The sequence below is a fragment of the Solenopsis invicta genome, chromosome 5, assembly GCF_016802725.1.
Source record: "Solenopsis invicta isolate M01_SB chromosome 5, UNIL_Sinv_3.0, whole genome shotgun sequence".
In the NCBI taxonomy this organism is placed as follows: domain Eukaryota; kingdom Metazoa; phylum Arthropoda; class Insecta; order Hymenoptera; family Formicidae; genus Solenopsis; species Solenopsis invicta.
This window is the reverse complement of record NC_052668.1, coordinates 23552211-23575423: the sequence shown is the minus strand read 5'-3', so window position 1 is coordinate 23575423 and position 23213 is coordinate 23552211. Positions and strand designations below refer to the sequence as shown.

At 41.6% G+C, this 23213-nt stretch overlaps 1 protein-coding gene across 1 annotated transcript in view; it reads right to left on the bottom strand.

Moving 5' to 3' along the window:
* Window positions 1-1480: 1480 nt before the first annotated feature.
* The window catches only part of LOC105195222 (bicaudal D-related protein homolog), a 30342-nt gene continuing 8609 nt past the window's right edge, over window positions 1481-23213 (bottom strand). The window contains exons 3-6 of the mRNA XM_026130982.2: window positions 6681-7013; window positions 5811-5980; window positions 5233-5554; window positions 1481-5139 (exon numbers count right to left, since the gene is read on the bottom strand). Of these exons, the coding sequence (XP_025986767.1) occupies window positions 4519-5139; window positions 5233-5554; window positions 5811-5980; window positions 6681-7013 (1446 nt within the window). The 3' untranslated portion in view covers window positions 1481-4518. The remainder of the gene's footprint in view (window positions 5140-5232; window positions 5555-5810; window positions 5981-6680; window positions 7014-23213) is intronic.

Below are 23213 nucleotides of genomic sequence, written 5' to 3'. Positions count from 1 at the left end.
CTTTTTTTCTTTCTCCCCGGAGGGAGAACAGCCTCGAGAAGCGCGCGAGAGGAATTAATAAATGGTGTGAGGCTGTAAATATTGATATACACGTGTAGAAAGTAAGGCCGAAGCTATGGAATTCAATCAGACAGACACACATTCACAGAAATGTCATCGCACCGCACACGTGTTGCGATGCACAGTCGCATTCTCACGTACACATACATCTCACACACACACACACACACACAACACTCACACGCGTGCATACACGAAAACCCAAGTAGATTACAGCCACGTGTGTGCAGGTGCGCATACGTATGGAAGAGAGAAGAACCTACACACTCACACGCAAATTGCGCATAGCTTAACTGTCTCTTTATATAGGTGTTGACACGTTGTCACGGGGAAAATAATCTTGAATGATGGACCGGAGCTTGGGCAAGGGAGGGGGGAAAGGGGAAAGGGGGTGGGTTTCAGGTGGTGAAACGCGACAAGAGCCACTTATAATTGACATAGCATAGCAAACCTTACTGTATTTACCGTGACATGTAATACCCTTAACGAAGAAGAAAATGCGAATCTACTGATAGAAGAGTTGTTCTGCACAAAAGAAACACGATTGCTTCATCGATAATTATAGTGTCTCTTTCTCTCTCTTTCTCTCTCTCTCTGTCTCTGTCTCTTTCTCTACCTTGAGAAGAGTACGTACCTCTCTCTATATCTTTATACTAATTGCTCTATTGATTATTCGTTTCGACACGAGGGAAGGAGCGCTTCACATTCGACGAGACTCGCGTCGCGACGACTCGCCACATTATTACGAATTGATTACGGATTTACTCTATGATTATTCACCGCTATCGCCGCTAAAAGCCTCATTGTTATTACATTGTTGTCATGATCACACGTCATCGTCAGCGTTACTATAGGGGACAAATTTAAAGAGCCGCCGTCGTCGTATATTGTCATACTATATATTATATATTGTTACCACACACCGACACCTTTGCGAAAGAGGAGAGAATCGTGCGAGAGAGAGGTCAGGGGATCGCCGATATGCCTGTGGGAAGACCCAACGCCGATTAATTAGAGATCACCCTTATGGAAAAATAATATTGGACTTGTGAGAAAATTATTGAAAATTCTTGGGAAACCATCGAATCCACTATTGTACACTATTAGTTACAATAGTTTTTTTGCGAATTTAATAGTGTATTTTTCCATAAAGAAAGGGTGCTTTTTTTTATCCTCGAATTACGTTGACGATCGGTTCCCACTTGACAGAGCGTATCGCATTTCCGTGTGCGATTGCGCGTGCTTTTCGCGTGCTGACTTTATCCGCACGAGCGATCGAAGGCCGCTCTCCCTTGAACGATACTCACCTGAAGGTGCCGCGAAAAGCACTTGATTAGGAGGATGCGGGACGAGAACATCGCTCCGCGTTCAGAGCGATTCGTCGGGATCGTGACACGGCGGATCGCGCAGCGTGCAAGTGAAACGAGCAGCGAGATTCTATCTGCCGATACACACACGCATACGTACACACAGAATTTTATAAAGTGGAATCTCGCTGCGCTTAAAGTAAAATTAAAAAAAAAAAGATGAAGAGAAGAAACGGAGTAGAAACGGCGCGTTTCGTGTGCGAGAGGACAAACACTTTGTATGCACCCGCCCCCATTGTTCATGCCCATTTGTATTGCGTAGTTGAACCGATCGGTGATTACGGGTCGGTTACAAGATACTATTATAAATATATATATGTGTATATATATGCACATATATATATACATATATATACAAAAAGCAAGACAGAAATGAAACTACTGTAACTACACCTGCCTCTTGTGAATAAATGCCTATTTGTTTCTTTTCACGTGTCTCGTTATTCCCAGCTTGCTGGGACGAACGACATGTAGCGAGAAAAGCGGTAAGCCGAAGTCACCGAACAAACAAATAGAATTGAATAATTTTAGTGTTTTAAGGCTGGAAAAATTTTTTCTTTGTCGTTTTAAAGTTTTTTTTTCCATTTAAAAGCCGTAATATCTAAGTAATTCATCAACAAAGTTTGCTATCATTATCACAGTTGTATTTTTTCTTCAATTTTATTTTTTTCCGGAAAATTAAGAACACTAAATATAATTTAATAAGCTAATAATTAAGATTAATTAAAAAGTACTCCAAATCCAAGTGTCTAAAACGTGCAGTCATTTTTTTATACATTTCTATGCGTGTAATTTTTGTATTTTTTACACGTTTAGACATTAATTTAACATTGACATACATCTAAGCATATAAAAATCATAGAAAAATTACGCAAAGAAATGTGTAAAAAGTGACTCCACGTTTTACGCACTTGAGTGTGTAAAAATTACACATTTGGATTGGACTTGCAGTGCGTGTCGGATGACAATGGATAGGAGACTGATAGAAGCGAGACTTTCATTCGTAAAACAGATTTTTATTAAATAAATATTGCCGCAATTGATCAGATCGAGAATTATACAATTATCATACAGTTTCGTCGGTACACTCGCCCCGAAGAAACGAAGGGAGGAGGGGGGAAACTAATGTACAAACGATTCGCTATGTGCGACGCACGCACGCGTGTTCATGCAATTTCTACACGTGAGAGATCACACATGTGCCACTAAATGCATCGCAGCCGTTGCTCCTCGAGACCGATTTATCTGCAAGTGCGAAACGCAGAATCGTCGAGGAGCAGTCGAGTTGCATTCGTCGATTCGATTAAATATCGTTGTAAAAATGTTCCAGTGATATTGCACTATCGTCGCGTTAATATATCAATGATCACCGGCTGGATCGATCGACTTTCATCATCTTCAAAGCGCTTCATCATCCTACTCTCGTTTCTCCTCGTTGTATCGCGAACAATTCGTTAGTCCTGCCGGACGGAACGATGGACGGACGGTAATTATTCATGGTCAGATAGATAGTGAAAGTCATCCAAGCCCGTGGTAGGTCTACTTTTGAGTACACGTTTGTGCATAACAAATTCACGGCTTTCTTATCAATTACTATTCATTCTCGCAATTTAATCGTTGACGAAATTAAAAAAAAAAGTTTCTTTAATTTCGCGCTCTAATACGATCGTTGATTGATTACAGAAGTGATGCTTCCGCAATGTATCAGGAAGCCCACAACATTCTTCGATTCTAACGTAAGACACAGCGTATCACAATGTTTTATATTAAGAGAGGAATCCGATGTCTTCGCGTCGCGCGGCGAAAGAAACGGAGCGAGAGACACTCGTGTGACTTCGATTCGTTTCATTATTTGTCGAGCAGAGCGCGAGGCCATTTCGAAATAAGGAGTTTCCACTCGGAGATCGTTCGTTACCGTGGAGAGCGATTCGTTCCACGATGATGAAAATGACAGGACGCATTTTCGCGCGCGGGAGAAAAAAAAACTCGGCTGCGCCTCTTGCCGATCCTAATCAGTCTTGCCGGGACATTAAACGTTTCGCGTTCTTTCGTCATCTTTCGGACGATTGATACTCCTCCTCCCCTTCGCCCGCGTGAAGCGAGAGACCGTGACCGATCTCGTTTCGATTGCAGTGGTCCCTCTGGATCTTTCGAGAGCGGACGAAGAAACGCGATGAAAGAGCGAAAATTAGAAGAGCGTCCGCGAAAAATTTCCCTGAGCTAGAAACGTCGCTTGGACGTGTCGAAAATTTATCTATCGTGGAGAAAAGACGTCGTTCGTAACGGAACCTTAATTTCTCGGGGAGGCAACACACATCAACGACGACTCTCCTTTCTTTTTTTTTTCTAGATGAGATGGACTTGTCCATCTCATCGCTGATTCCATTAGCGATCGGCGTCGCAACGTAATTTTATGTCATTAATACTTTTCGCATGAACAGTCGAGTGAACGATAATGACAGTCCGCCGGATTACATCGATCGAGCCGCGTGATAAAAAGTGGCCGACACAGAAAACGCGCGTAATCGAGTCGAAGAATGAAAAGTTTGATGTCGCGTGTCGAGTCGCGCGAGGAGCGTTTTCGGAGGAACGTTCCGCGACTTTCCCTGGTTGAGGAATCGTAGAAAGTCGGACGTTCCTGTTTCTACGGCGATGCCACTTAAATTCGAATTTACGGTTTCGACACGAGCACCAATGTAATAGGCTCCCCGCCGTGAGCAACGCGGACGTTTCTCGCACGCGTCATGCATCGAGAACGCTTCGGCATTCGTGCCGAGACAGGTCCCAAAGTTTGCACGAGACCAGACGAAACTGGTCTAGTTTGAACTGCTAAATTTAGATGCTCAAAGTTGCTAGTTTACGATTAGTCCACATATCGCAATGTATGTACGGTCCAAGCAGCATCATTTAATGACTTTAGCAGAGAACAGATTCTCAAGATGAGCACTAAATTCGCACTCTCTTCTCTTAATCCTGTTGACGTCTACTTTATACAAAATGGTTCTTAACGCAGGAACACAGAAGCCTAGGTCTATGTCAGTCACGATCGCTCGGCTCAATGCAACGAAGCCATCGCGCTGCGTCACTTTCGTCAAAACAGGCCGAACATCTTCTTCGTCGAGCCGGTGCTCCTCTTCTTCCTGGCCGGTGCCGACATGTCCGAGTTCTCGCCGTTTTTCGTGGCGACGATCTGCGAGGCCGGGGTCAGTTTGCTGCGCACGTGTTCGTCCAGGAGCGCCTGCATGTCCATCTGCCACTGCTCCAGCTGCTGACTGAGCTCGACCTTCTGCTTGATCGCCTCCTTCAGCTGGCTGTCGGCCTGCAGGATGTCTATCCGCGTTCTGGCCAGCTCTACCTCTACCCTGTTCTGCCGGGCCACCGCCTGATCCCGCACCTTGTAAGCTTTAGCTACGATCTCGTCCTTCGTCAACTCGGAGTGCTCGATATCGCCCCTCGCTCTGTCACGTTCCTCCTTGACGCCGCGAAGTTCAGCCTCGCAGACGCTGAACTTGCTCGTCAGCTCCAAGACAGTATCGCCGCGTCGCTTCAATTCCTCTTCCTGTATCCTGTACTGCTCCCGAGAGTTCTCCAGTTCTTCTCGTACCCTATGAAGCTCCACCGCCAATCCCAATTCCCCTGGGGCCCCTCTACCCGACAGCGCGAGATTGTAGACTTCTTCGACCAGCTCTAACAGTGCACCCGGACAGTTTGTCTACGAAGAAAAGAATTATAGATGTTTGTTCAACTAGACATCTACATCTAATATTATATGCTTGTAATAAACGGCACGTGAAGAATTGCTTACTGGCGAAGGGTGAGTCTCCCGCTCGTTGGTGTTCACTTCTGCCTCGGAGTTGTTGAGATTGATCACTAGCATGGACTCGTCGCAGTCGCTCTGCAGACCCGAGTCATCTTCGCCGCGTCTCAAATGGGCGCACAACTCCCTCAGTCGTTTCGTCGCCCTCGTCACTTCCGTTCTCAGACTGCCATCGTCCTGTTCTCCGAGTGAGCTGCCGCTCTCCTCGCACTCCATCTCCGCTTGCAGAGACCGCGGTGGTTTGTGTATCGAATCGGACCGGGTTCTTCTTTCATTCTCGATGGCCGCCAACGCCGACGCTAGCTCATCCCTAAAGGTAATACATTTTAATACACTGCATGGTTGAAAAAATGTGACGTACAAAAGAAAAACGAAACTGACTAAGATGTCTTGAACGCTTGGTGACCAACGGAATATATTTTATAAAGTTGCGACCGTCACATGGATTTTGGATATGTGAAATTCCGAAAGATGTAACTGGATAGATCGTGTTCAATGAAGCGTTGTCTTCGCGTGTTAACTAAAATATAATGGCCACGTATACAGATCGCGGTTTCTGGTCTTACCTCTCCCTCTCGGCCAGTCTCGCGCGGTGTTCCGCTTCGTGGCCGAGCCGCTCCAAGGCCGTGGCTCTCTCCTCGGCTTCCTCGAGGGCCGCCATCGCCCTGGCCCTCTCTTCGCGCAGCTCCAAGGACCGCCTTTCTAGCTCTGTCCTTTGTGCGGATACCAGTTGTACCTGAAACGACACGCGCAAACGACTTTTCAAGGCTGCCTGAATTTAGAAATATGAAACATACGGATAACATAAAACGCAATGTTAAAATACAGGGAATGGACGAAATAAAGAGAATATTTCCTACGTGTTCACATTATTTTATTCATCCCTTGTATAGTAATTATCGCAGTGTTTGCGAAATGCATCATACATTTATATTCGATTTATTTTTATCCACGTCTAATTTAATAAGCCTTCTACGTGCACGATTCCCAAGGAGTCGACATCCGGTTGCCATTGTAAGACGAGATGAAGGAGCGAAACGAAACGGAGGCAAATCGAGTCGACCGACGAGGGTCACGTTCATTTTTATTCGATGATAGCGTTTTCCCAGAGATTGTACGAGCAAATTCACGTGCGAACGCGAGCAATGATTACCGCTTCCTTTTATAAAAAGGATGCTGCGAATTATTTAGCGGGCCCCGCCTGAGAACCGCGCCGTTCGGCTTCCGATGATTAATAACGACAGTTTCCGTTCCGCGCGCGGATCAATTAAGCAAGGAGGAAACTCTGCGGCAAGAAATTCGTAGCATTACTAACTAAGAATAGAGAGGAAAAAAAAGTCAAGTTTTTATATGCAAAAAGGAGTTATTATAATTACGCACTTGGATGATGTATGATGATAGAGATTTTAATCTTCAGATTAAAAGTTCACGCTCACCTCGTCCCTGAGGATCTCCAAGCTGCTGACGTGATCCTGCAGGGTGGTGTTCCTGAGAGCGCATTTTTCCCGCAGCACCTTCACCTCCACGAGCAGCTGCTCCTCCTGTTTGGCAGCTTCTCTCAGCTGATCGGCCAGCCTCGTGTTTTGCGCCGTCAGCTCCGCGACGAGGGCGGCTTGGTCGCGCTCCGCTCTCCTCGCCTTCTCATTTTGCTCCTCCAGTTGACTCCTAAGAGTCTCCACATCAGCCTGTAGTTCCAACGCTCTTGCCTCGCTCTCATCTCTAGCTTCTTCGAGTCTCCTTCGCAGCAGGTGCCTCTCCTGCTCCAAACTCTGCGTATAGAAGAGACGAATTTGATTAGCGTTAAATACATTTCTTTTGAATAACTTCGTGCCTCGAACGACGAAAGTTTCCGCGACTTTTGCTCCAATAAAACATTTTAGCATTTAAAAGGATTCTGGCACGTAAAATGACCTGCAGGTCACGCCTTTCACGAAACCGACTTCGTACGTTGCGCGCGAACGTCATTCGGTGAATAGAGACGGGAGAAAATAAACTTGCAGCATGAGTCAGTGTGCACATAAATTACGTTTCTCGGCGTTCTCGTCATACCTACGCACAGCAAGCTCAAGATGGTGCAGATAAAGTTTGAGAACTCAGTGAAAGGATCTCGCCAATTTATTAACATACAATTAAAAGTACAATTTGACCGTTTAGCCGACTACCTCACTTTCCTTTTCGTTAAAGATTAGACGCTTTCCAAGATTAAAAAAAAAGAGAAAAAGGTACATCGCGCGCAAAACATTTTTCTCTTTAATTATCAAATTATCGTGGATTACGGTGCAAATAAATAGAGAAAACGATCCGAGTCGTAGTAGAGTTAAGAGAAAGAGAGAAAGAAATAATAAGAGAAGGAATACTGAAATATTTATACTTGTGCACGTAAGATCGTATAGAAAAATCTCTCGCCGACAAAGGTGCGAACACGGCGCTTTTGTGCATACAACAAAAGGACGCGACACGAGAACTAGTTTCGTTGCGAGTACACACGGCGAGCGCGGTGGCCACACACGTGAATCGCTTTGTTCCCACGTGGAGTTTCTCAACCCGATGCTCGATAACGTGCCCCGTCGCCGGGTAATAAGACATAACAATCGGAAAATCGCGGGCGGATTCTAAATGAAGCGTTAGCTTTAATTAACTCCATTTACCGGATGAGGTAATCCCGTTAATTAGCTGCAATACTAAAAAGCGACGTTTGCGCAATCGTATTACGGAGAATAACACAATCTCACGAACGAGCATGGAGAATTATACTTTATTCTTTGTCGCTGTGTCGACGTTTTTCCAAGGAAGTTCTGACGCTTTTCTTCCACTCTCTAAATCGGAATCAGTGAAATCTTTCTAATTTCAGCACTATACTTATATCAATCATTAATATAGACATTATCTTTTAATAATATATTCGCTGATTTTGATCCTTCGAAATCACTGAACGGTAGCAGATAATCAGTGATGATGACAGTTATAAATATAATATTCTAAATGAATAACACACTGATTCTTATTTATAAAGAGCACAACACTCGCATGTTTTCAATACCGTTGAATGTTTCCACGACATTCTACCGCAATTGCGGATTAGATCATACATATCGTGTTACAATCAGGATTAAGAATTTCCTAAAACACCGATAACGATAAGATAAAGCGCAATCAACGTAAATGCAATCGGGCTCTAATGATAAATTATCATTTTGACAACAAGCAGATGATTTAATTACTATTTGTACTCAAACCAATGTTAAATATTTACAACATCAAAATGATGATGTACCTATTTAAAGTTATTATTATTTTGTTATCTATCATATTGACAGAATTAAAATTATGCTTTCGTCTTGAATATGTTACAAAACAAAGAGACAAATTATTGATAGTTTATTCTTAAAGTGTTAATGATTGGTTTATAACATCTTAAAATTGTAACATCTTAAGACGAGCTCGAATATAAGTACGGACTATGAATACCGGTCAAAATTTTATCCAACAAGAATTGGCAGATCGCCAGATTATTTTTGGTTGTAAAACGTCATTGTGTTCGTACGAAATGTAAAACGCACGTGCATAGAAAACAACGCGGTGCTTTCGCGTACAAGAGGGCTTGAATGTCGATGAGGTTTATCGAGTTGGAAGGCACGGCCTTGGTCTCCCATGGTTACACATCGACCGATCGCCAGTATGCCCGCAGGCTTACAGTTCACCGATCCCCAAAGTCGATCCGTGAAAGACGAACAATAGACTTATCGCTCAACATTGCGGAGGGACAATAAATTTTTTCCAGGTATACTTGAGTAATTAATTTTATCAAAACACTTCGATAATCAATGTTTAGTCAAATACTGATTAATTGCAAATCATTTAAAGTGGATTGTTCTCAGTATTTTACATTATCCAAACAAATTATGCATCATATTTCATTTCGAAGTATTCATTTGCAATTTTTTAAATTGGCATCTGCACAAAAATATCTTGCGTCAGAAGGAAACAAATTTGCGTTATTGCAGAATCGGCTCAGCAACGATTCGTCGAGCGTGGAAGATTTTAAAAAACTTCTATTTTAATAGTAATAAAATGGGAATAAAATATTCGTTTTGTTACATTTCGATATGAGACGAGCTGTGACCAAAACGGTGACCAAGACTGGTTCTTTCTTGCGAAATCTAGTTGTTGCGGATACAACCAGGTCCCATCGTGGTTAGCCTGGTTAGTCTTCGTCGAGAGAGAACGCCGCGTAATCTTACGCATCTAAGGAGGCTGCGACCTGGACTCGACGTAGAATCATGTATCTCCGACATCCCGTTTTCCCGAGCGATGACGACGTCACTCCAGTTGCGGTTTTTTGCGCCTCGATACAACGCCGTGTAACACAAATACGCCGCCAGCCAGAAATACCGGTGCTCTCGCGGAAACACGCGCGTTGAAGTCTCTCGAGTGTGATGAGTCACACTCGGGACCGGGCGATTTTTGCGGCTGCTCGGACGTCGCTTCCTCCGCGACCGAGCTGCTCGCGGTGCGTGCAAGCGATTCCGAAACGGCCGGCGGTCAAGCCGAGGCCGCGAGCAGCGGCACACACGAGTTGCTGGATATGTTTGGAAGCACTTCAGTACTTGAACCGCGTTATAAGTCTCATTACCAAATATATTAGACGCGCCGAAATATAGAACGCGCAAAAATTGGCGCAGATTTAAATATAGGCGACTGCGCGACTTACGATTCGCCCAGGTCGAGATGTTTAAGCCTGAACATCTCGACCGTTATATTTGCCAAACACTATCGAACGCTGTTTACACACTATCTATTAGCGACAGGCAGTGAGTCATAGATCCGTGACGGTGCGCCAATCGGCGGAGCGGTTGCATTTTTTGCAATTTGCAAAACGCTGTGCGCCGCACGCGAACGCGAATAATTGCATACGGTTGCGTCTTTTCGCTGGTGATTTAATGCCGTTGCCAAGTGGAGACGATCCCGGAGTCGTGACTCACGACTCCTGTCTAATTCACGATCCTTCTTCGCTCGTCCCGTTCTTGCGACACCGGCCGAGAACGGCGGCGGCATCAGCATCGATGATACGAACGACGACGGCGCATCCCGCGAAATAAAAATTCAATAGATTGCGATCATATACCATCGCGAGGAGCTCGCGACTGGTACGAATACGTTACTGTCTTCGATACAATCGGCCCTGTTGGCTTCGTGCCTTTCGTGTTTACGCGCTATAAGTATGCCGGTAATATTAAAATGCCTTCAACTGAAGAAAGATATTTTAATTAACTTTTAAACGTGTTCAGAGGAATGGAGAACGGATGAGAGATGTATCATCGGCCTCTTCTCTCTCTCTCTCTCTCGATTATTCATAAATTAGAGGGGACGGACAAAAATGTGAATACTTAGGAAATACGATGTTGCTTTTTTTCATTAAAAAGAAATAAATCTACCTTTTGACATTAAAACAGATCATTCTATCGTGTTGGAATAAGTTATGCTGGAATAGGTACTAATGACATGTTGCATGATTTTTTTTAGAGAATATCTTTCAGGCCCGGTTTTTCATTATCCGGTTAACTTGTGGTTAAACTTAACCTGATGTTTTATCCAATGAGCTTCACTCATGATGATGCCATAAGTGAAGCTCATTGGTTGAAACATCAAGTTAAGTTTAACTACAAGTTAACCAGATAATGAAAAACCGGGCCTCAATTGATTATATGTATAAGTGATATTCGAGGAAAAAAATTTGCTTTTCATACTATTTTTCAAAATTGTTTTCTGTTCTTTAAAATTTCCACATTTTTTTTAGGCCAGCATATACTTAACTGCCTGATTTAAATATTATTCATCGAGTTACTGTAAACAGTTTTGAAAAGTAAAGAAAATATTATGCGCTCTTATAATTAAGAGAACAATATGCAATATACATAACGCTATATAATTGTATAATATTACATAATACATTGCTTATTTTATTATAATCTCTTATTAATACAATAAGCAGTATAATATTATATAACATTATGTATAATATTTTCAGCTGCTTACATTATTTTATCTACCACTTGCATATATGGATTGTCTTAAAATTTATGATTCAAAATGTTATAGCAAAAAAGTTTCTGAAAAATCAAGTAAAATAGTTATTTGTAAATTTTAAGCACTAATTCTTTTGGTGTTACAAGGATTTAAAGTTAATTAATCATAGATTACGTTTAGACAGCAACCCGTGATTACTAATGCTAACACACCTACGAACATGCGACTTCGACCAAATTTAATCCCTTATTTAAAAAAAAAACTACTGTTTGAAATAAACATTTACAATTAATTATTTTACTTGATTTTTTGAACACTTTGCTGTAGCATTTTGATTAGCAAATTTCACGACCTTTTTGCTGTATAGATAATAAAATAATTCTCTATTTGTGAAGCATATCTTTAAAATGTTTACAATTATTACAATTTTTTACATTTTAACTTGTAAAAATTTTTTTTTTTAATTTTACATTTTAAGCTATGCTTACATAGAAATTAAGCAAAATTTCAGAAAAAATTGAAATCAAATTTAGAACAGGAAAGTTGAAGATACAAGCGTTAAAATTCGTTGTCTCTGAGCGAGTTCTGAAACTTTCGTTCGCCGTCGTAAAGTCGCGCGATCGCGGCGAAACGGATATTTCACTCTTATTGCAAAACACGCCGATCTCCGGTCTGCGTTCGATCTAATTACACGGTAGGACGAGTGAGACCACCGCAGCGCAAATGCCTGCCAACGTGCGGCTTAATGGACACCCCCCCATCGTTTTCTGCACCGTCGGACCACTATTCCGCTCCAAAGAAAGGGAAAGATATGCCTGAGAAACGGCTAACGTAAATGGAGTCAAAAAATTTCAAGCTCAGTGTCAGATGCCAATGAAACCTTTTCCATTAGCCTGAAATAGCTGTACCGGTTCTTTATTCACTGATTACTCATCACATATACACCATATATTTCCTCATTCTCTCAGAATTCCCATCTTAAATTTCAAGGAATTGTCCGTTGATTCCTGTTAATAGCGCATTTGAAGCGCAGCGGAGGTTTTTTTGCCAAAAAAATCGGCACGTTGCGCCGCGCCGGACGACGCGACGGGTCGCGACGATCGTGGGAAAAAAGAAGTTTCGCGGATAATCGCGAATTAATCACCATTATATTCCCGCGGCGCGTTGCGGCCGGTCGGGCGGACCGACGCGCAAGCATTATTGCGTCGCACCTCGTTCACTTTCCCTCGAAGAAAACGATAATGCCGAGCGCGCGCAATCGAACAGAGCGCGGCGTAGAAGACGAAGGTAGGGGAGGTCCGTAATCGCGCGAGGCAATGGCCTGTGACGGGTCCGGCGGTGATCGCGAGCTAGCGCAACCGGGTCCATCCGTTACGTGGTGGAACGAACGTATCCAGCAAAAACCGACGCGGGCGGAACGGCCGGGATAGATTGGTCGCTCGTAAAGGAATCATCGAGTCTGCGCGATATCGCGAGAGAAGAAGAAAAATCAAACCCTAAATTTTTCTCATGCAAAGTAATATGGAAAGAGCAATTTTGCTGAAAAACCGATCTGAAAGTAATTATGTTGAGCCGTTTAAAAAATTGTAGCGGATGTTCAACCTGGTTGCCAGAATAGCAAAACTGTTTGCGGTAACATTATCATGCTTGGACGTACATAATTATTTTGACGGCCCAACATATAATTATTTTCTGATCTGTATCTAGATAAAGTTTTAGATGTTACAAAATTATTTTTTTGGTGAACATAATGATATAAAATAATATAGCTCTTTGAAGAGTCATCCTCTCAATTCTTGATTTAATTTTGTTGGTTGAGAGAATATTCATTCTATAGTACTTTGTTGGGATATCCTACTTTGTCTGAAAAAAGCCTATTTTGGAGAATTTTATAGAGAAAAATGCTAGACCAATTAAGATCCAACTTTTGTGAAAATATAAAATTAATTTTTGTAGATTACGATAGTATCTTTATTATCGCATTTAAAAAATTATTTTTAATTTATTTTAATTTTTGAAAAACATCCATTTTATTAATTTTTAGTTTTTAACATTGATTTTAAGTCAGCCAATATATACAAACTTACATAAATTAATTAATTTTTTTGTAATTTTTATGTCTTTTGATGAGTTTAATCAACTGATTCTTCACGATCACTTCCGCAGAGTTCTACAGCCCCCTCCGCCTTTCATCTTAATACCATCTGTACTTTATCATGACTGGATGTTTGCGATAATAAAAAGTACTCATCATAATCAATAATGATCAACAGATATTTCTATAAAAATTGTATGTTAATTAATGATCTCTGTCATATACCCATTGTAATTCTTCCTCATCAAAATTCCATTTCAAATTTTTGTTTTCCTATACTTCTCCTTGTTACAGTTTGAATCGATTATTAACTCTTCGTGGTCCAACCAGAGATTTAAAGACCCAGGCGAATTTTCAGTTTTGAATTATTCTTCCTCGAATGAAAACACATATTTAAAAGAAAGTGAAAGACGTTTCTAATTAAACAATTTGTGAAATCGTATTCTGGAACGTTGAAAGTGTATCAGAATTTTTTCAGATTTCTTAGAGCCCAAAAATCCTTGCAAAAAACACTATCGGTAACCTGATTGGGCTATGAAAGCAACAAAAAAAAAAAAAAAAAAAACGTTGAACCGCGGAGAATTAAATCGTCGATCAGTGAAAGCGGATCTATGTCAATTGCGCAAAGCCGCGATCTCGGCGGATGAATCCGTATGCGAACGAGAGTGAGAAGACTCGCGTGGACATTCGCGCGTGGTTAAACGTTACGTAATTTCTCATGCGGCGCGTTTATCGGCCGTGACGACGCGAAGAAGCGAGTTTAATTGGATCGGTGCACCTCGTTAATCGAATCCATTATCGCGCGCGTGGGAGAAAATTCCCCGCCGGCTGTTCTTCGCACCGAGGAAACGGCTATTAACGCAGGGCTGTCGAATTTATTATTCATCCACTTCGATCCACCGGTGGGAAGAGGGGAGCCACCGGGGCCGCTAATTATTCGCGAGGAACGCGGCGGACGACGGCGAGCGCACGCGAGTGTTATTACCGCCTAATGATCTAATTAAGCGTCCTACTTCAATTTCGCCGAGCCCGCGAAACGCGAACGCAGTGAATTCGAACAAACGACTCTATTGTTACTGAAATGTTTCGTTCTTCGCGCAATATTCGGTATTTAAAACTGGTAGTCATTCTTATTTTAACGAAAGAGAAACTGATTTTCTATCACTGACTGATTTTCTATCGTGGATACTCATTAATAGTGCGTTAACCGTAGTAGGCAGACTGATTAAATTAATTAACGCTATATCCCGGACTTGTACATTTAATTTAAATGCATGTAAACTAATTTTTTACTTATACACGGAAAGAACGATTTTACTGAAGCGTCTAAGAAATTAACTAAGATACATATTTGAAAATTATTTTGTTGAATTCTTAAAATAATTATGGATGTTTAAGGATGTATAATAGAACATTTCTCAAAACATTAAGAAAGTTATGAAAAAATTGCAGCTTATTTTACATTGAAAATAAGTAGAAAAAATTTGGCAGCGATTCTCCATCTGAATAAAAAATTATTTCAATAAAAGTAGACATGTGCTCTACTGAAAATACAATTAATAATAAAAAAAAATCTGAATCTTTTATTTAAGTACTTTAAATATTGAAGATGATTATTATAAAGTTTCATTGCAATGCAGAGATCAATTCTGTAAAATAAACAAAATTTACTTATTTATTTACAAAATAATTAAACAGACAATCACAATAAAACTTTATATAAATTATTTTGAAACTTGAAAATTTTACACAAAAAATTGAAATTTTTCTTTAATATTTTCTTAATAGTGTTAAAAAAAATTTAATTTTTAATAACAAATAGATCAAATAAGCTATAAAAATATATTATCAAATAAAAATGTAATCTTATTCATATATATAATTTATTTAAAGTGTTAATAGTAAACATATTTCCAAATTTTATTTACTTTTCAGGCTACTGTACGTTCTCTAGATTCTTAAGCAAGATTAGCAGTGTTGCAAAAGTCTTGACATTTAGCTGGAGCCTCTTACATAACGCAACAGATACAGATCTGAAAAATTATTTTCAGATCTGTATCCAGCTAAATTTTTAGATATTTTAGCCATACCGTTCTTTCCGTGCACAAATTCTATTTAATCTAATCTGCTACAGTGGTAAAAATAGGCAACAAAATTGAATGTAATACAACAGAAGTAATTGTAAACAGGCACATTAAAAATATAATGTTATCAAATGTGCAAATTGTATGCACACATTTTTCAGACTTCATAAAATTATACATTAAACTTAACGTGCTTGTGTTTAAAAACACATTGAATTTTATGACATTTTTAACAGTGTGTTTTCCTGTCTTTTGATAAAACAAGATTCCAATTATCGTTTCCTTTGTTAGACAGCATATTTTTCTGGTAAGACAAACGATACGCATAAGTTCCCTTGTATGGCACATGCGTCATTAATATGCTTCCTCGAAACAAAGTAATATTTATTCTCGCAATGGTCGTTTTGCACAATTAAATATCCTGTCACGCGTGCGTGAGTTTTACGCAAATATAAAAGCAACTTCGATCCGCCGTGCGTCTGTTCTGGTTGAAAACGGTTCGACCAGAAATCTCCGCGATATATTATATTATCCAATGTTTGGCGAACCATGATAAAGTCTCCCATGTGTCGGACTCTCGTTACGCAATTTTACTAACGAGTGGCGAAAATGCTGATTAGGTAGCGGCTCTTACGACACTCGTTAATAATAAAGGCGCGCCGCATTCGGCCAAGGAAGTTAAAAAGAAGCGAGCCACGGTGACCGGCCGGAAATACAAGGCGCAATCATCATCGCAGCGAGTCGTGAAGCCGGTTGTTTTTTTTTTCTTCCGTAGATCGCTGTTCCGCCGTACCGTATGCACGAACGCGTAATTAAGACGCGTGTTTGATGATACGCGCTAATTACGATAAAACCGCGGCTGTCAGGTGCGGAGTGTTTGAGTTACACCTTGTCAGTATAACCAACAATGTGACAAAGAAAAAGACGAGACAGGAACAAGCAACACGGCGGATGATTATTCGGCTCGATAATTTTCCGTAATTACTCTGAGAGAAATTTTTTTAATGAAAAAAAATACATTTTCTTGATACGTATTCTGATGCATTTATTTGCTGGTTAAGTAAAATTATTTACGTTTGTATACATTTTTTATATTTTAATGATTTTACAAATCAGCTAGTAATTATCAAACTTGATTAAATTGTTTTCTTAGATTAAAGAATCTAAATAATTTTACATATAAAAATAGTGTAACAATGAATATTTTCTAGAACTGGCAGAAAAAGTTACTTGATTAAAAATTTCTTTATTTTATCTACATAATTGTTTTAATTAAAAAATGTTTAACTTGACTGCAAACAAATAAGCTATTAAAACCCAATGAGCAATGTTTTGTGTTAAGACAATTTTTTTTCTCAGTTTACATAAAGCGGTAATACATATGGAACGTTCCTTGCAATATCGAGATGGTCCAGTTAACAAACTCCGGTCAACAATTCCCTATCCGTTTCTAGATCACAGCGTAACAGCGCGATATAGTTGGTGCGAGAGAATGCAGTTAGTTACAGTTAGCGTTAATCAACGGTAAAGCAATCGGCTGTAAAGGCTTCGCGTGGTATTATATATATTCATTCATTGGAATATCTCCATTGTAATTATAATATGAATTGCGCTGTTATCAATATACGTATGTAATTTAGCTGTTAATTAATAGAATATTTTTATTGAGTCGTATGGCGAAATGAGATGAAAAAAATAATAATTAGTCTACCACGCGGATTTTTAACGATTTTTTGTTCCCCAAGTAAAGTATCGTGGCACATTGTATATTAAAAGCGGCCAATTAACGTCAATGCGATGAATAATCACGGCGAAGTCATCTACGGCTGAGAAAACGGGCTGAGAAAATTAACATTAAGACATTAATATGTAACCGTGTAACTGTACATTAAGTAATTATGTAAAAGAAATGCGACAGATCGTTAGCGGATGTTGTTGATCGGAGATATTACGCGAGCGGATTACGCGCGAGCCCGGGATATATAGCCGTTAATTAATTTAATCAGCCCGATCGCCACGGTATTGAACCGTGGTTATTATTAACGAGCTTACAAACGGCGCGTGATTCATCGACAGTTAAATCGCCGTTGTTGGCAAACGAAATTTGCGTGGTTTGCACTTTCGTAAAATCATCCAAGGCCGCGGCCGTTCTCTCTGTCTGAGCTACCGTCGGAAATTTTGTGCGCTCATAAACGAAGATAAGCCTTATCTTATCGAGTCGATCGCGAGCAAATCGCCAGCATCTGCTCGATAGCGGCGCAAAATTTTTGATGATCGCACGAGAGAACAACGCATGCAATTTCGAACGCGGGTATAATCACGTTCGACGTCGAGTACTTGGAAAAATTCAAGTCACGTCGGAAATTGAACCTTCACTGTTTCTCTCTCTCTCTCTCTCTCTCTCTCTTGTCCCGTCCTGCTTTCCGTTGCCGTCCGATCATTTTAATCGGATGGCAGAACAGATGACGGCGACGATTTCGCAGTAAGTAAAGTAAATTTCTAGCCCAGAGCACAACCTAGTCTAGATAAACGGGTTAACAGTCGCAGTTACGTCGTCGTCGCGAACGATGAAAACTTTCATCCGTCGCGGAAGCGACGCGGGCGACAGGACATCGCCGGGGCATCGAATATCATCCGAAGGAGGACGCAGCACGTCACTTGATATATATTTTGATAGCCGCGCGACGCTCGCGTTACTCTCTCTCTCTCTCTCTCTCTCTCTCTCTCTCTCTCTCGCTCGCGCGACGGCGAGACCCGATGCAAGCGGAAACTCAGCTGGTATAATATTTAATTAAACGACGATCCACGTTTAATGAGACGCTCGGACGCGGTAACAGAATATTACGAGGCGACGTGTAATTTGCGCGAGCCTTTTGCATTGTTGCTCCGGCGCATCTTTCTCATCGCGCGACTTACTTTTTCCGCGCGCGCGCGGAACAAGCATTACTCAAGCGCGGGAGACAGCGAAAAAATTGGGTCACTCGCGCGCCGCGGAAAGTCGAGGGAAGCAAACGGCGAACAGCCCCGGTTTCCCTCGGCTATTGTTCGCTAGTGTGTCGCGCGACAAGAGTACGTATATCCGTCACCCTTTCTCGAACGGTGAACCGCAGCGGAGAACGAGAGATGATCTATGTGTATCGCGTGTCGAACCGCAACGCGACACTCGACGATGGCTGTACGGCATTCGCAGATCGAAACGGCTAACTTTCCCTGGAAAGGAGGAGAAATAGAGATATTTTTTTCGGAATAAACTTGGGCGGGGTAACGCGAGACTTCAGCCGCTCGCCGAGCGTAATTAAAGGCTCACAAATGATATTCTTATTAATACAAGATCCATTCAAAGCGCAGAGCTGGAGAAATAAGATACGGCTACAGAGATAGAGCCGCTGTTCTCCAATTACACGAGGCATGTTTAATGCAGCTCCCTTCTAATATATTCGGCATTAAGTAACTCCAAGTATAAAGTCGCATCGAAACGAACCGCATCGCGACAACCGCTATGTCCCTCTCGGCGCGAGACTGCCTTCTTGCCATCTGTAATTGAAAGACACGCGACGAGACGGTCGTGAGACGCAACGGCGCAGCGGCAACGGCGCAGCGACGCAACCGGCTATTGTGGGTGCACGCGTGCACGCGCGACCGCGAACACCGTTATTCTCTCCTCTCGCGAAGAGACGCAATTAGGCGAACAATGAGAGTATCGCTCGCGGCTTTCTAATCGGCTGATCTGCGTTCGTTTCTCGCGCCTCGCGCGATCGCGAGGTGCGTTTCCGGCGTCGCGACGCCGATGGCTCTCCACCCGCGCGATCGCTCCACGTCGTGGAGTCCACGACATCCCGCCCTTTTCGTGTTTCGTCCCGACGCGGTGCGGCGGACGGAGGAGGCGGTAACGATCGCGTGGGCTCGGATCGGCGAAGATTTAACAGTACAGCGAACAACGGAAACAAAGTCCGCCAATGTCGGCGTTATGGTGTTCCGCATCGGCGAGGAAACACGAGCCTGAGAAGGGAGGGCGAGGGAGAGGGATAACAATCACTTTAATAACAATCACTTTAATCGCCGCTTAACGGTACCCAAGTGTTAACCTTCTGATTACAGGCTGGGCAATCGCGTTTACGTGTCTATTTCCCTGATTGCCATTTGCATTAAACAACGGTTGCTCGAATTGTTTAACGGGTTGATCTTATCTTATTTTAAAAACGCGAGGGGAAACAGGAAGCTGCGGACTTATCTCCGCGCGATAGATCGATCGCCGAGAACGCGGATCGTATCTCGATCTCGGGATTTCAGCTTTCTACGATTCAGGGAACAATCAAGCGACAATTACCGGCATTGAGATAATTCCTTTGATCGTACATGCCGCGGGGGGGAGGGAATGTTAAATGCGCGAGTAGCCATTAGAAGCACCAGCACATTAGAAACGGTTGCGATATCCTGATGTGGCTGCACCTGCAGCCGGAATGACCATCAATTGGATGTGAAACTCGCGGGGGAAAAAATCACCCCCTGCGGCGACTGAATTACAAGAATCTTCCATTAACTCGCAAACACATCGCGTTGAAACTAGTCTCTTTATTGCACTTTCCTACAAACATTTTATTTTTCTTTCTCTCTTCTCGTAGCTTGCAAATGTAAAATTTTATAGGAATATTATTTATCTCACATTTTTAAAGATTAGAGTGAAAAAGAGTAACAAAGCGACTTTTTCCGAGGAGGCCTCTTTGTTGATACCAACGAAGAGTCACACGATTTATTCTAACTTTCTAATCCTATTTACTACGAATGTAAAAGAAAAAAAAAGTATCGAGATTCTTTTTTATTATGCACCTTTTTCGATGCAATTTATTTTTTTTTCATAACTTCCAAATGTAAAATTTTATAAAAATGTTTTTTACTTTATATTTGGAGATTAGAATGAGAATGGAGCAAAGCGCCTTTTTCTCAAATTGACTTTTCGTTTTGTTAATATTAAAAAGAGCAAGACAAAGCACTTATTATTCCGCCTTTCTAATCCAGTTTAATGTAAAAAGGGAGCAAAACAAGATAAGAATATCGATTATTGCACCTAGTATTGCAGTCAAGTATATCGACTATCCTCTCTTATTTTTTATTTCTTCCGACATTCTCTTTTGTCTCATATCTAAATTTTTATAAAATTTTATATTCCATTAGTTATTTTATAAAATATTATTTTATTACATTTTTATATAAAATTTTATTAAAATTTTTATTTTTTAAAAACTGTATAAAATTTTACAAAAATGTTAACTTGTATTTGGAGATTAAATGAGAAAAGGATAACTTTTTTCGAGTCAATCTCTGGTTTCGTTAATGATGAGTGACTCCTTTTTAATCTTACTTTAAAAAGAGAGCAAAGCACAATTAAGACGAGTACATCAATTCTCCTCTGTTACGTATTACACTTTCCTCCGGCATTTCATTTTTTTTCTCGTAACTCTTAAACATAAAATTTGATAAAAATGTTATATTTGGAGCTTAGGGTGGGAAGAGGAGCGACTTTACCTGTATTGACCTTCCGTTTTGTTAATATTAACAAAGCGACGCAATTTATTCCGCCTTTCTAATCCTACTTTAAAGAAAAAGGAGACGCAAAGCAAGATAAGTATAACAATTCTCCTCCATTGTGTCGGCGCAAATAAAACGTGGAAAAAGCGGTCTCGCCGCGCGCAGCCGTACGAAACAATCGCAACACAGCTGACGACTTTATAAACGTGACCGTTGTACAGTCACGCGGCTAAACAAGAGCGCAAAGGGGGAGAGAGTAAAGAGGGTAGAACGTTTCTCGAGGGGTTTCGGCCTAACGGTCTACTTTTTTCGAGGCCTTCCGGTCCGCTTCGCGCCGGTCCCGCTTCGCCATCCTCCGGCCGAGCGCCAACTTCTTCATCGCGATCGCGCTTCTGCAATTAGCCCTGCGTGGCTGCGGACTATTATTGCGTACCGATGCGAACCGCGGTGTTCGCTTCACGGCCTGGAGAACGAACTGGGTCAGGGTGCTTCGGGAACGAAATTTGAACAATAACGGTTTTGACGCGAGCGCAGCAACTCTATGTTGCAAAACTTTTCTCTCTTCGTGCATGTAAACGTTTCTACATTTTTCCTATACGATTTTTGTATGTCAAATCCATACGGGGTAAATAACAGTTTTGTAATAAGTATTATTACACGTAAGCTAAACCGAAAGGAAAAGGTGAAATTGCGAGAAAACGCGACTGAAGTTAAATTGCAAATCCCATTGCTGATACGCGCAGCCGACTTTCGTGTGGCACCGGAAAAAGGAAAGGGGAGGAGAAAAAGAAAGAAAGACAGAAAGGATATCGTTTCCTGGCACAAAGAGAAATTCTCGAACTTCGTGACCGAACGAATTTCCTTTTCGTAGGCACTCATGCGAGGCACGAAAGGCCCCGCCGGAAGTGTAACAAAACTAGATAACGACTCGAGAGCGCCACGAGAAGGCCCGCATCCGAGAAGAGAGGGAAAGGGGCAGGGAAATGATAAAAAAAAGGCGACTTTTTCTAGCCTCGGGGAAAAAAGTCACGCTTCCACCCGGGGCACCATCGCCCACGTCGGTTATCTCGCAAAAGCCTGGCTCTGATCGCGTGCGCTTCTCCTCCTCGCTCCGACGCGAACGAGAAACGTCGTTTAACTCGTTATGGCATACCTGGGAAAGCTCCAGGACGCATACGCAGGCAAGATAGGCCGAACGTGACTTCATTTACATCACATTCCTTTTCTCTCTCCGCTCGAAACCAGCCAGCCGGAACGATTGTGTGCTCTTTCGTTGCATAACGAATTCTGCCACCGTTCATTGGAAACAATGGATTACATGGAATTATCTTGTCTATATTTATATTATCCCTGTATAATTTTGTTTCTCCCTATTGCTCTCGGAATTAAACGTAAAAACAAGTTGTCGCGTGTTTTTTGATACAGGACTTCTGCACCAATCTCGAAAAAGGACACGTGCGGAAAATCTTTCTCAACTGGGATGGAGCACTCGTAACAAAAATTGCATTAGGATCACCCAGAGAAAAGTTATGTTTAAATTGAAGAAATTGTTTCTTTCGAGTGAAAGTACCTTTGAGGGAAATGGAAATTTATTTGATTTCGAGAAATGACGTTATTAGACATTTTTTTAAGTGAATAAATTAATTCATTGAATAAATTTAAACGAATAATTTTTTAATTCAAAGAAAGGACTAACAGAACCGTAAAAAGTAATTTAATTGTTCTGGTCATGAATATATTTCTTTCGTTTTAAAATAAGTTTGCGTAGCACAACCAATTTCTTCCAATAAGAAGAATAATTAACCAAGAGATTTCTTCAAATCAAAGAAACTTCTTTAACTGTGTAGCAAAATGCACAAATTTTTTTGAATTTAAACAAATATTTTTTTAATCGAACAAACTTTTTTCTGGATAACGACCTGTCGTTCTCACAGAAGCAAAGCTAATCTTCCCCCTTTCTCGCCCGAATTCAAGCGCGAGACGTCAAAGTCGACCGTGGCACTCTAATTAAATATCCCGCGCTTAATTAGCACGCTCGCGTCTCGAGGTTAATAGGTGATCTCGATTATTACAAAGAGCGCGATTCCTAGATCGGAGGCTATGCGAAGGCGTGCGAAACTCGGCGGCGGCTTTCTCGAGGCGCGAGGAAGCGCCGCAGCCTCCGCGCGCGCGCGCGTGCGCGCTTGCATATATCAGACCCGCTTTTTATCGCTGTTGCAAATCGCCGGTTGCCAAGC